Source organism: Botrytis cinerea, chromosome 2 (assembly GCF_000143535.2).
Source record: "Botrytis cinerea B05.10 chromosome 2, complete sequence".
Classification (NCBI taxonomy): Eukaryota; Fungi; Ascomycota; class Leotiomycetes; order Helotiales; family Sclerotiniaceae; genus Botrytis; species Botrytis cinerea.
In genome coordinates, this window is record NC_037311.1 from 3,182,110 (window position 1) to 3,194,147 (window position 12,038).

Sequence of the window (12,038 nt, forward strand, 5' to 3'; positions counted from 1 at the left end):
TCCCCGAACTAAATATTTCCCCAAACTTCACTCAGTCTACCCCTCATCGCCCTCAATTCAACCAACCACGATTGCGAAACGTTGCGGGTTGGTAAACTAATGTAACTCCTACTCCATCATGAAATTAGTTGTTTGATTGAATCTCTCGGAACATGTATCCCCGAGGCCGACATCTGTCACCTGTCACTCTACGCATCTCTCTGCTCTCCAGCTAATGAGGGGTTTCCTGGCACGCCCAAGAGTGGTGCACCCGATGCCAACTCTGGGCAAAGATGGACGCCGGGTCACGATATCCTTGATGTCAATGCCATTGTAGTATAATACATGCCATGGACAGAACAATACATTCTTTCTAACAGCGCAGCCATTCAATTCTCAAGGCGTATTGCATTCTTCACAGCGACACTACCATCATGGCCTCCGACTTGGATATCTGCGACGAGAAGATCTTCCAACGAAATCGACTTCCAGCGCGATCATACTACATCCCACCTTCTTCTCTCCTATTGAATGGCACATGGGACTTTCATTATGCCCCCACGCCCAAACATGCACCGCTTCCAGCTCAATCAAACACACCATCCTCGGAATTGGGCACGAAGGAAGGATATGTGAATGTGCCGCCAACTGCAAACAAACAAATCGAGACGATACCAGATGATGAGGTGGAATGGGGACATATAACAGTTCCGGGGCATTGGCAACTCCAAGGGCATGGTCGACCTCAATACACAAATACAATATTCCCTTTTCCCGTTTGCCCTCCACATGTCCCGACCGAAAACCCCACAGGAACTTATCGCAGGTCGTTCCAGGTTCCAAAGTCGTGGGATAAGTCTTCGCAATTGCGATTGAGATTTGATGGTGTAGATAGCGCTTTCCATGTCTGGGTCAATGGCCAATTCGTTGGGTATTCTCAAGGATCCAGAAATGCGGCGGAATTTGATGTTTCGACATTTGTGAACCGAGGAAGTGCAAACGAAGTCTGGGTTCGTGTATACCAATGGTGTGATGGGTCATACATCGAGGATCAAGATCAATGGTGGCTTTCAGGTAAGTTTGAATTATATGAGAGGTTGTACGATTGAGGAATTAGACTAAGAATGTTTGTCCCAGGTATATTCAGAGATGTTAATCTTTTGACATTTCCTACAACGGGTCGAATCGACGACTATTTTGTTACACCTAAGCTTGATGAGAAATATAATGATGCGACTTTGGAAGTTGCCTTGGATTTGGTTGCTCCATCTTCTGGAGAGGTAAAATTGACACTACGCGATACTTCCAACGGCGATGAAGTAGTAACAACTGGTTCTGAATCCTTCAAGTCCGAAGCTAAGAAGCTCTCATTGAGCTTATCGGTATCACAACCTAAGAAATGGACTGCTGAGACACCCTACTTATATCAGCTTGAGATTTCAGTTCATGTGAACAAGGAGGTTACTCACACCATTTACCAAAATGTCGGTTTCCGTTGCGTCGAGCTCAAAAAAGGACTTATAACAGTCAATGGCAAAGCCATTCTCTTTAATGGTGCAAACCGTCATGATCATCATCCACATCTCGGACGTGCAGTGCCACTGTCCTTCATCAAACAGGATTTGTTGTTGATGAAGCAACATAATATTAATGCACTACGTTGCTCGCATTACCCATCACATCCGGGAATATATGATCTTTGTGACGAGCTTGGTCTATGGGTGATGGATGAAGCAGATCTAGAGTGTCACGGATTCTATGATGCTGTAGCATATCCTGCCGATATTCCAGAATCGATACCTTATGAAGAACGCAAGAAATTGACTTTTCCACAAGCCGCTAAGTTTACCTCGGATAAAGAAAGTTGGCGCGACGCATATGTCGACCGAATGACCCAGCTTGTCAATCGAGATAAGAACCATCCTTCGATTATCTTGTGGTCCTTAGGAAATGAAGCATTCTATGGGAAAAATCACAAGGCAATGTATGACTACGCAAAGGAGATGGACCCTAGCCGATTGGTCCATTATGAAGGCGATATCGATGCAAAGTCTGCAGACATGTTTTCCTACATGTATCCACCGATCGATGTTCTTGTCAAGCACGCGAAGACTACTGGTGTATCTGATGGCTCTTATGAAAAACCTATTGTCCTTTGCGAATATGGCCATGCCATGGGAAACGGACCTGGAGGCCTAGAAGATTATCAAGCTGCATTCAGAGATTATGAAAGGCTCCAGGGTGGTTGGATTTGGGAATGGGCGAATCACGGACTGTGGAAGACAGAGCCAGGAAAAGAGGGCTTTTACGCTTATGGGGGTGATTTTGGTGATGTCCCGAACGATGATACTTTTGTCATGGATGGCTTGTGCTACAGTGATCACACAGCTACGCCTGGTTTGACAGAACTCAAAAAAGTTATCGCTCCAATTCGTGCTTGGGTTGAAGAGGGTAAAATTGTGATCGCCAATGGTTATGATTTTATAGGACTTGATCATGTCGTCGCTTCGTACAAGATTGAGTCATTTGAACAAAGGTTTGTGAATATTTATAACACTTCGAAAAATCGGATTTGCTAACTTTTTGAAGCCGGAAGATTGTAAAATCTGGTGATTTGGCACTTCCAAAAGTTCTTCCAGGAGAGACCTCTTCAATAGAATTACCACCCACCCCTTCTAAGAATGGATCGGGCGAGCTTTGGATTACAGTCACCTTTCAACAAAAGTTCTCAACTGCTTGGGCTGATGCTGGTCATGAGCTTGCATGGATGCAACAACAGATCTCGAAGCCTAATGTAGACTCAATTTCCCGAGTTTCCCCCACGAACACGTCTCATCTAGATGTTGTCTCATCTAGAACCGAGTACAAAATTACGGGCTCAAACTTCCTATTTACGTTTGACGCAGCTCGGGGTAGTTTGTCTCAATGGAATTTTACGAGCGCAGCGACCTTGAAGTCAACCAAAATACCAATCTCATCAATTACGCCAGGCTTTTGGAGAGCCCCGACGGACAATGATATGCCTTCTGATTTCCCCTACTATAAAAGATTTGGGCTGGATGCGTTGACTTCACAGCTTCGATCTTTCGATGTGAAGACCGATGACGATCTAGTTACCCTCACCGCTGTAACATTCATTTCGCCTCCAATATTGAACTGGGGCTTTGAGGCTACTACCACATATCAGATCTCATCAACTGGCTCCCTGAAAATCAAAGTCAACCTCAAACCTACTGGATCAATGCCATCAAACCTGCCTAGAGTTGGCTTGGACATTAAACTCCGCGATGATCTCGATAATGCAGAATGGTTTGGTATTGGACCAGGAGAATCTTACGCGGATAAATGCTCTTCACAGAAGCTCGGTATCTACTCCGCTGATGTAGATACGTTACATACTCCTTATGATGTACCGCAAGAAAATGGTAACCGTATGAAAACTAGATGGGTAAATATGACAGATTCATCTGGAGTGGGAGTTAGGGCAAGTTCATCTGAAAACTCCGCAACGTTCCAATGGGCAGCTACAAGATATTCTCCTACTACATTGCAAAAGGCGAGACATCCAAGGGACTTGGTGAAGGAAAAAGAAGTATTGTGGAGGTTGGATGCTGAGGCTGCTGGTGTTGGATCGGCGGCTTGTGGACCAGGAGTCAAGGAAGAGTTTCAAGTGAAATGTGAGGAGAAGGAATTCGCATTTGTGTTTGAGAAGATCGGGATATAAACATATATGGTACGGGAATTAGATAAATGTGAGAGGGTTTGGATACCGGATAGACCATCAAAAATTCTAGATTAGTCTTTTACCATTTAAATTGCTCCCACAGTTAAGTCTGACCTATGCTGACTCTTTAATTTTCTTCTACATTTTCCTTGTTGTTTCATCAGCAAAAACCCCGCATACACTTGCTTAAACAACCAAACTCCGCTCAAAAGCAACCAATGCCCGACTATCAGCTTTTATAACTTCAGGTGCTACCTGTATCACCAATTGCATTTTTTTTTGTCTTTGTAATCCCTATGCTTGCGATTTTATCCTAATAAAGCTTTTCAAGAAGTTGGGTTTAATTTTGGCTTTCAAAACGAGCCCTGCTGGCTACTAGTCTCAAGAGCTTGAGGTTCGCTACCGATGTGTGGAGTGAGAAGGGAAGGCGCATCGCAATTGTAATGTATGATGGAAGTTTAGTTTTTAAGATTATATTGACGGCCATACCAAAATCTGTTTGGGGATTCTAGCATCTTCAAATAGGGTGAGCGGTAAAGGTAAAGGCGATTTGATCTACATGATTTCATGTGGCTGAGCTTGATTGTGGTTTAAATTTTTCCATAAAAAGTTATAGGATATCCATGGTTGACAAAGAAATTGAAATTTTGTTCCTCTTCCAAAATGAAAGAGATGGCAAGTTACTAGGCCATACATGTGCATTCCTTTGTTCGTGACTTCGGTCCTTCATATCCATTATGTATCACTATGAAGCTTTATTATGTGAATATGGTAACTGCATCCTTCGAGGCAAACTTGTCGCACTATTCCGCAATATAGTATCAGCTTCTCATTCTCAAGTTTAGAATTCGGTCAATGAACCTCACTATGCAGACAAACACTTTCTTCCTGAGGACCATCCCATGGCTTCTCACACTACTTAACTCTATTCAACTGATTACTGCTGACCCCTCCTCAAGTGTTTCCAACCATCAGACTTCTCCCAGTCGCTATGTTTTTGCACACTTCATGGTATGCAACATTCTCTAGCGAGAAAATGAAAGCTGAGTAACACCCCTAGGTCGGCATCGTGAGCAACCGAGCCAGCTCCGCCGATTATGACAAAGATATGAAACTCGCCCGTCGCGCTGGAATCGATGCATTTGCACTGAACATCGGCGCCGACGCATTCACAGATACGCAGCTCGACTATGCCTATGCATCCGCATCTACAAACCACATGAAAGTCTTTTTATCCTTCGATTTCAATTCATGGGATCCGGCAGATTCATCATCGGTAGGGGCAAAAATCGCAAAATATGCTAATCAAACTGCTCAATTGTCTGTCGACAACAAAGTCTTTGTTTCGACATTTATTGGAGATTCTCTCAATGTCGCTGATGTGCGTGCTAAAGCTGGTGTTCCTATCTTTTTCGCACCGAATTTTAGCCCTGGATCGTCTAATTTTAAGGAGCTGGACGCAGCCTTCAATTGGATGGGCTGGCCTAATAATGGTGCTAATAAGGCGCCTTCTTCCTCTTCGAATCTCACAGTTCGTGATGGTGATGTGGCTTATATGAATGCGTTAGCAGGAAAAGATTATATTGCGCCTGCTAGTCCGTGGTTCTTCACGCATTATGGACCAGAGGTGTCGTATAGTAAGAATTGGGTGTTTCCGGCGGAGGGACAGTGGGCTCAGAGGTGGCAGGATTTGTTGGGGTTGGGAGCAAGGTTTGTGGAAATTGTTAGTTGGAATGATTATGGTAAGTTGCTTTGTGCTGCTTGGAGAATGGAAATACTGATTTGGGGTAGGCGAAAGTCATTATGTGGGACCGCTGTCTGCAACACATACTGATGATGGAAATTCGAAATGGACGAATGACATGTAAGATTTCTTTTATGACTACAATTCGTTTAATGTTGAAGTGTATAGCTAATAAATCAAGGCCTCATGGAGCATGGCTCTCCCTTGCTACCCCCTTTATACGTGCTTTTCACGACGGCGCCACTTCTCCTTTCAATTATATCAAGCACGACCTCATAGTCTACTGGTACCGTCCCAATCCACTTTCTCTCAACTGCGAGGCCACAGATACTACTATGCTCGCCGCATCAAACTCGTCTGGAGATTACTTCAACGGTAAACCAAACGGTTGGGAAACCGAAACCGACAGTATCTTCGTAGCCGCCTTTCTCAAATCTCCCGGTAACGTAACCGTAGTTTCTGGGAGCGGCGCGTTCCAATTCAACGCAGTGCAAGGTGTAAATGTCTTTACAGTCCCCATGGGAGTTGGAAGTCAAATCTTCGGACTCTGGAGGAAAGGAAAAATCGTCATCCAGGAAACAAGTCCCAGAAATGTGACAGAGATATGCGCATGTGGAAACTACAATTTCAATGCATATGTAGGACGTGTTCCTTCATCTCGAGGAAAGGATGGGTTATCGTCTGCAGGAACGGCGTTGTTGAAGACGGGGATTAGAGTGCCTGCTGATCAATGCATGGCTGTTACAGGAAATGTAGAAGAAATTGCGGATGATTTGGATGGAAGTGTGAGTTTTTCGGAAAGTACGAGTGAGAGTTCGTCTACTAGTGTGAGTGAGAGCTCTAGTAGCACGAGTCAAAAGAGATCGTGGAGATCGTCAAATCGGTGGGAATGGATTCAGGGGTGGAGAGATTTCGTGGATCTGGGTTAGATGATAGATATGTCGTACGATCGGGTGCTTTTGACATTGCTTTTTGTTTCTTTTTGTGATTCTTATTCTTTCATGATTCAGTTGTAATTGATAAATGAATGTTTGTTTTTTCGTTATATAAACTCTTTAAACACTCGAGCGACAAGGTGGGATTATATATACAGTCATTATACAACCATCCATTGCTCACATCTCTCCCATATACTCCCAATGCGCCATCTGAGAACCCTCCAACTCATGAAAACATTATTAAAATTAAACATAATTGGATAAAATCAGACCTCGTGACTGCCTTTTTCACCACCGACATACTGACGTTCACTCCCCACACTACGCTCACTTATACTCTCTCCCTTCTCCATAACACATTGACCCTCCTCATCACTACTTAAACCTCCAACTTTCCATTCTCTAATCTCATGCCCCTTCAACATTAGTATCACCACAAATACAAAGCTCGCTACTTGTAAGAATGCCATCATTCCATATGTCCATCTAAATCCCAAATCCTGAACCCAAGGCGTAATGTAAAACGTCACCGACAATCCAAATCCAACTCTATAATTATTCATCACAATAGCTGTCTCAGCAGGAGCTTTCGTGAAGAGTTCACACGCATAGTTCACGGTGATAGGGGTGATGGATAGAGATCCGAATGTCACCATTATTTGTGCCCAAATGAGAACTCCCCAGCTCCAATGATTTTGGAGCGTTGCGCCAAAGAGACCAAGACCAACTGGATTGAAAATCAAGGCGGGGAGAATGAGAGCGTAAAGGCGATATTCGGGCTTCCAGATACCACGATTTCGAGAACAAATCCAGAGAGGGAGACGGTCACTGACGAAATGGCCGTAGATCAAGGCTATTATTATTCCTGCCCAGTGGCCCAGAGAAACTGGTGATTGTTAGATGAATTTTTCATTCGGAACATTGGGACTAGACGGGTACATACATAGCGCATTCTCCTTAGAGGTGAATCCGTAACCTCCTTCTTCCACGGCTTTCTGTAACCAAACCGGAGTAATTGCATTCATAGCAACATAGAATCCAAAACTAATCAGCGTAAACATTGCCAGTAAAATCATCGACGGATTAGCCATGATCAAAAACGGATTAGCTGCGACGCGCAAGACCTGTTTCAAACTGGCCTGCTTCGTGACTTTCGTCCCTGGGAAGAATGTCGCAAATTTACTAGCAACAAATCCATCAGGCGTTGCAATAGCTGAATTATTTGCCCCCTCCGATCGATCCCAGGAAGTCTCATACACGAACAAAAATACCATTATCGCTGCCAAAGCTGCCAGCGCTGCTGTCCACCAAAATGCATAAGTCCATGAGCCTTTCCCTGCTGTCGATATGAATGCAGATAGGGTTGGACCAGCCACCGTACCGAAATCGAAAGCCCAATAAAAGTAAGTGAAGACACGACCTCTCTGGTGTAAGAAGAAGAGATCAAAAAGTATGCGAGGGCCAAGTATACCAGCTATGGTTCCAAAGAATCCAGCCATTACTCTGGAAGCAAGGAATGGAGCGTACTGCGTCGAGTGTGTCATGCATGCTGCCCATACTTGGGTGATGAACACACCAACGGTGGACCAAAAAATTACAGACGAACGACCAAATTTGTGAGATAATGGAAAGAGGATCAAAGATCCTGCTATCATGCCAGCGTTGGAGCATGACGTCTATATTCTGTCAACCAAATTCCAGCCATTTGAGAATCTCTCCTGAAATCATTCACGTACCTGATAAGCCATTTTTGTACTCTCAACCCCATACAGTTTTGCTTGTGGTTTTGGAATCAATTGACCGGCAAGCCCACTTGCACAACCAGCGAAGGTTGCGAGACATAAGGCAGCGACAATAGGCACTTTTTTCCTCATTGGCCAATTCTAGTGAATATATGTTAACATCATGATGGTTAGCTAGCACGAGAAGGTACCTACCAATGGATCCCGTGGATCATCACTGGGATGAGGAATGAGTGCAATTGTCCCTTCGTCGCGCATATTGTCGACTTGTTGTGCGTAGAGCCTAAAATCGAGTGTGTCTATCTATCAACTATAATGATCGACAATATCTCGAAAAATCTTGCCCAACAGTGGAAAATGTCACAACGCTTCAGAAAACTTCAATACGCCAAATACAAAATACAAACAGAGAAGCTAAAAACAAGCTTCTGTCCCCAATTATATACTTTCTGCCCCTTAAATCGTCTAACAATTAACCTTATAGTTATTGTGCGTATCACCTTATCGTCGTCGTCGTTCATCATTTCCATATCTAATGATAGTGTGGACAGCACGCGTCACCACGAGCGATCCAATTAAAATATTTCGAAACGTTCAATGGCAGCCAGTTTTACAGATGAAAGTGGATCTTTCGGTGGGCACTTCAATCTCTGTACCTTGCCATTTGTTATTCTGGGGATGAAACACCCTCGACACCGTCGCATCTAGAATGACTGCGTGGAAGCAATAGAAAATATGAGACTGGAAAAGAAATAAAACGACTTAACTGCATTCGGAGAGAAGAGAAAACCTTTTGGTTCCGATAAAAAAGGGGGGAGGTTAAAAGATAGACGTCCTGCATAGTATGAAAAGGAATGAAGCACGGCAGCTCTGATCCGAGGTTCGGCAAAGTAAACTGTTGGTTCTGCATGTAATCACGTGATACTACATAAATCTTATGCTCGACGATGAAATTTTCACCTATTAAAAGGCCACATGTTGGAGATTGCAAAGTGAATACCGGTATCTATTTTCTGGTCCTGATTTCACCGTAATACTCTCAATAAGAAAGGACCAAAAGGAATCTTGTTCTCATGATGCCATACTACTAATCTTTCGATCCGTCAAACTATTATAGGTTAATTCTTCTATCTTCCTGGAATCTCTATAGACCCATCTATATTCTGAAGAGACAAACAAGAACGGCATCATTTTATCGCCAAAGAAGCATTGAAACCATGTTACCATCAACGCCCTACCCTTCCTCGGGCCCAGGATATTGGGGCCCCGTAACCTCAACCATCAATTGGTGCGAAGAAGCACGTGATCCTATCTATTCTCTCCAATTTTTCCTTGCTCACTACTAACATTCCGTTCAGGACTACTATGCTACAATCTATTCGGCTGAGATCGTGAATACGATTACCAATTTGATGTTTGTGATTTTGGCTTGGAAAGGAATGTCTAGCTGTATTAAATATGGTCATGACCGCGTCTTCCTCGTTGCCTTCCTAAGTTATCTTGTTATTGGAGTCGGAAGCATGTTATTCCATTCTACATTGATTTGTTCGTTAAAATCCCCCCTTTTTCTTCTTACACAAACGGAAAAAGTTAACAATCTCTAGACCCTATGCAACTTGTGGACGAACTGGCCATGATCTATCTGGAATGCATCCTAGCCTATTCCGTTTTTGCGCACCAGAAATCACCTTTGTCGCGTTTTGTGCTCGCTCTCTCGATTTCTGCACTTGCGATATTTATTACTCTCTACTATCATTACCTCCAAGACCCAGTATTCCATCAAAACATGTTTGCACTGCTCACCGCCACAGTGGTATTCCGAAGCATGTGGATAATGGAGCATATAGTCAATCCAAAGCGTCGCGTTAAAGACGAAAATGTCACTACAGTTGAGCAAAAAAGAAGAGACGAGAGAGATAGCAAGATTCTGAGCCAGATGTGGAAGTTGAATTACATAGGGTTAACTTATGTAGCCCTTGCATTTTTCATCTGGAATTTGGACAACATTTATTGTGGAACGATTAGAAGATGGAGGAGAGAGGTGGGACTACCGTGGGGTATCTTTCTGGAGGGCCATGGATGGTGGTGAGTTTTTTAATCTTTATTATTTTCAATGGCCGGGAATAGAAAGCTAATGTACACAGGCATATTTTGACAGGAATAGCTGCGTACAATAATATCACTTGGTCGATTTGGCTGCGATATTGTCGCAATGGTAAGCAAGATCTGGTGGAATTGGAGTGGCCATCTATGTTCACTTCAATGCCTGTTGTAGTAGGTGCGAAGCTGCAAAACAAAGTTCTGTGAGTAAAATTGTGGGTTCCAAGACTATCCAAGGATTCATTTGGCTCGTTGCTGTTTCTGTTAGATTGATTAGTTCTCCCAACAAGAGGAAAAATATATCTTTCAGGTCAAATGATTCATCGAAAATGGTAGGAAGGTATCTGTTGCGATACGAGTGAATATGCACACGCGAGTGCACCAGCGCGCTAGCATACAAGCGTACTACATATAGCTCTCATAGCTCTGAATCTAGAATAGATAAACATAATATAATATGTTAAAACCATACCTATTATGAAGAAGTTATGATCACCACCGAGATAATATCAAAAAAATCATGATGAGTTGACATTCCGGAATCTTCGATGAATCCTACAAAGTTGTAATGTATACACGAATTGTGCTTATTTAAGCGATTGTCGACCGATATTACTACAACTATCATATAAATCGTATGAAGTCTATCTCGATAATTCTCATATATCAGCTAATATTCTATAGAATTTAGTCGCATTAATTCCTTATTTTCTTTAGTTAGATGCATTTTAATCCAATCGATTTCAAATTTGAAAGTAGACTATCTAAAGTGATCAAGGTGTACAAAAAAAATGTTAAATTTAGTGACTGAATCATATCGTCTTGTTGCTTGCCTGAACAGCAAACAATTGAATACTTCTTCTACAAGAGAATAATAAAACTCTTACCACCAGCTAGTGAGAAAGTTTATTTTAACTTGACAGACCAAGATGTTTTCTCCTGAAGATTTGACGACAGTCCCACTATGAACAATTCAGTAGCAAACAACAAAGTGAGTATGTTTTACGTTCTTTAAATTGTATAGTAGTATGCTCAAAATATCTGTTATCATTCACAGACCCGAAAAGACCCATGCTGAAAGAATCAGACGACAATCCTCTAGTGTAATTCTAAATCACAAGCATTAGGAGACTTATATCTCACACACTGAAAGTGTTATATTGACACCTCCAAGCAACAATTCTCATTCTAGACATCAAATGTGTTCAAAATCAAGGGATTAAGTGTTAGTACTGAAAACGCGGCTCTGAGTAAAAACATTCAAAACAATCTTTCGGGTAAATGAAAAATGCCAAAATACTCTATGAAAGGTCATTTTAAGGCCCATAAGTTTAGGCTTTATGCCCGAATATGTGGCACCTAGGCCTAGAGTCATTGGCCTTTAGCTCTAAAAATTTTAGGCTATCTGGATAGAATTCTTATCGAAAAAATCTTTACTCTTCACCGAAATGAAAGTGTTTCGTCATGAGAATAATAACTTGGAAGCAATCTATTCCAACAGAACTCAATTTGAGTCTTCATATTTATCATCTTAGCTTCATTTGGTGGGCACCTTGAGCTATTTTTAGATCAATTTCTCCAAGTTCGAAGCTGTTTTCTTAATTTAATGAACGCTTTGGGGTTAAATTGTTATTAATTGCTTCACGTCACTTACTTTCGCCTAAAAAAATACTCTTTTTGAGTCATTTTGATGCTAAATTATGTCTAAATCTCCCAGAGGTGTACAATACAGCAAAAATGATTCGATGAATATCGTTAGTAGAAAATTACCATAATCCAGTTCTATAGATTACTGTCAAAGAATAGCTTAT

At 42.3% G+C, this 12,038-nt stretch overlaps 4 protein-coding genes across 4 annotated transcripts; 3 read left to right on the top strand and 1 right to left on the bottom strand.

Moving 5' to 3' along the window:
- Window positions 1–34: 34 nt before the first annotated feature.
- On the top strand, window positions 35–3,803 carry BCIN_02g08960 (hypothetical protein). The gene is made up of 3 exons (XM_001554259.2): window positions 35–1,053; window positions 1,117–2,515; window positions 2,569–3,803. The coding sequence occupies exons 1-3, from the start codon at window positions 414–416 to the stop codon at window positions 3,701–3,703; spliced, it is 3,174 nt and encodes a 1,057-aa protein (XP_001554309.1). The 5' UTR covers window positions 35–413; the 3' UTR covers window positions 3,704–3,803.
- Window positions 3,804–4,389: 586 nt separating this feature from the next.
- BCIN_02g08970 (hypothetical protein) lies at window positions 4,390–6,469 on the top strand. The gene is made up of 4 exons (XM_001554260.2): window positions 4,390–4,714; window positions 4,764–5,445; window positions 5,495–5,567; window positions 5,629–6,469. The coding sequence occupies exons 1-4, from the start codon at window positions 4,559–4,561 to the stop codon at window positions 6,374–6,376; spliced, it is 1,659 nt and encodes a 552-aa protein (XP_001554310.2). The 5' UTR covers window positions 4,390–4,558; the 3' UTR covers window positions 6,377–6,469.
- Window positions 6,470–6,475: 6 nt separating this feature from the next.
- Window positions 6,476–8,966, bottom strand: BCIN_02g08980 (hypothetical protein). Its single transcript, XM_024691621.1, has 4 exons — window positions 8,323–8,966; window positions 8,122–8,268; window positions 7,329–8,061; window positions 6,476–7,271 (listed from the first exon to the last, which is right to left on the bottom strand). The coding sequence occupies exons 1-4, from the start codon at window positions 8,383–8,385 to the stop codon at window positions 6,652–6,654; spliced, it is 1,563 nt and encodes a 520-aa protein (XP_024547392.1). The 5' UTR covers window positions 8,386–8,966; the 3' UTR covers window positions 6,476–6,651.
- Window positions 8,967–9,107: 141 nt separating this feature from the next.
- On the top strand, window positions 9,108–10,696 carry BCIN_02g08990 (hypothetical protein). The gene is made up of 4 exons (XM_024691622.1): window positions 9,108–9,425; window positions 9,486–9,672; window positions 9,732–10,212; window positions 10,272–10,696. The coding sequence occupies exons 1-4, from the start codon at window positions 9,345–9,347 to the stop codon at window positions 10,432–10,434; spliced, it is 912 nt and encodes a 303-aa protein (XP_024547393.1). The 5' UTR covers window positions 9,108–9,344; the 3' UTR covers window positions 10,435–10,696.
- Window positions 10,697–12,038: the final 1,342 nt, after the last annotated feature.

Excerpts from the sequence above, each read along its gene's own strand:
- BCIN_02g08960 (XM_001554259.2), top strand. The coding sequence starts at position 414 with ATGGCCTCCGACTTGGATATCTGCGACGAGAAGATCTTCCAACGAAAT. Across the intron at positions 1,054-1,116 it reads AGATCAATGGTGGCTTTCAG|GTATATTCAGAGATGTTAAT; the intron begins GTAAGTTTGAAT and ends TGTTTGTCCCAG. Across the intron at positions 2,516-2,568 it reads ATTGAGTCATTTGAACAAAG|CCGGAAGATTGTAAAATCTG; the intron begins GTTTGTGAATAT and ends AACTTTTTGAAG.
- BCIN_02g08990 (XM_024691622.1), top strand. The coding sequence starts at position 9,345 with ATGTTACCATCAACGCCCTACCCTTCCTCGGGCCCAGGATATTGGGGC. Across the intron at positions 9,673-9,731 it reads ATTCCATTCTACATTGATTT|ACCCTATGCAACTTGTGGAC; the intron begins GTTCGTTAAAAT and ends AACAATCTCTAG. Across the intron at positions 10,213-10,271 it reads CTGGAGGGCCATGGATGGTG|GCATATTTTGACAGGAATAG; the intron begins GTGAGTTTTTTA and ends TAATGTACACAG.
- BCIN_02g08970 (XM_001554260.2), top strand. The coding sequence starts at position 4,559 with ATGAACCTCACTATGCAGACAAACACTTTCTTCCTGAGGACCATCCCA. Across the intron at positions 4,715-4,763 it reads ATGTTTTTGCACACTTCATG|GTCGGCATCGTGAGCAACCG; the intron begins GTATGCAACATT and ends TAACACCCCTAG. Across the intron at positions 5,568-5,628 it reads TCGAAATGGACGAATGACAT|GCCTCATGGAGCATGGCTCT; the intron begins GTAAGATTTCTT and ends TAATAAATCAAG.
- BCIN_02g08980 (XM_024691621.1), bottom strand. The coding sequence starts at position 8,385 with ATGCGCGACGAAGGGACAATTGCACTCATTCCTCATCCCAGTGATGAT. Across the intron at positions 8,269-8,322 it reads ATGATCCACGGGATCCATTG|AATTGGCCAATGAGGAAAAA; the intron begins GTAGGTACCTTC and ends TATATTCACTAG. Across the intron at positions 7,272-7,328 it reads CTCTAAGGAGAATGCGCTAT|TTTCTCTGGGCCACTGGGCA; the intron begins GTATGTACCCGT and ends AACAATCACCAG.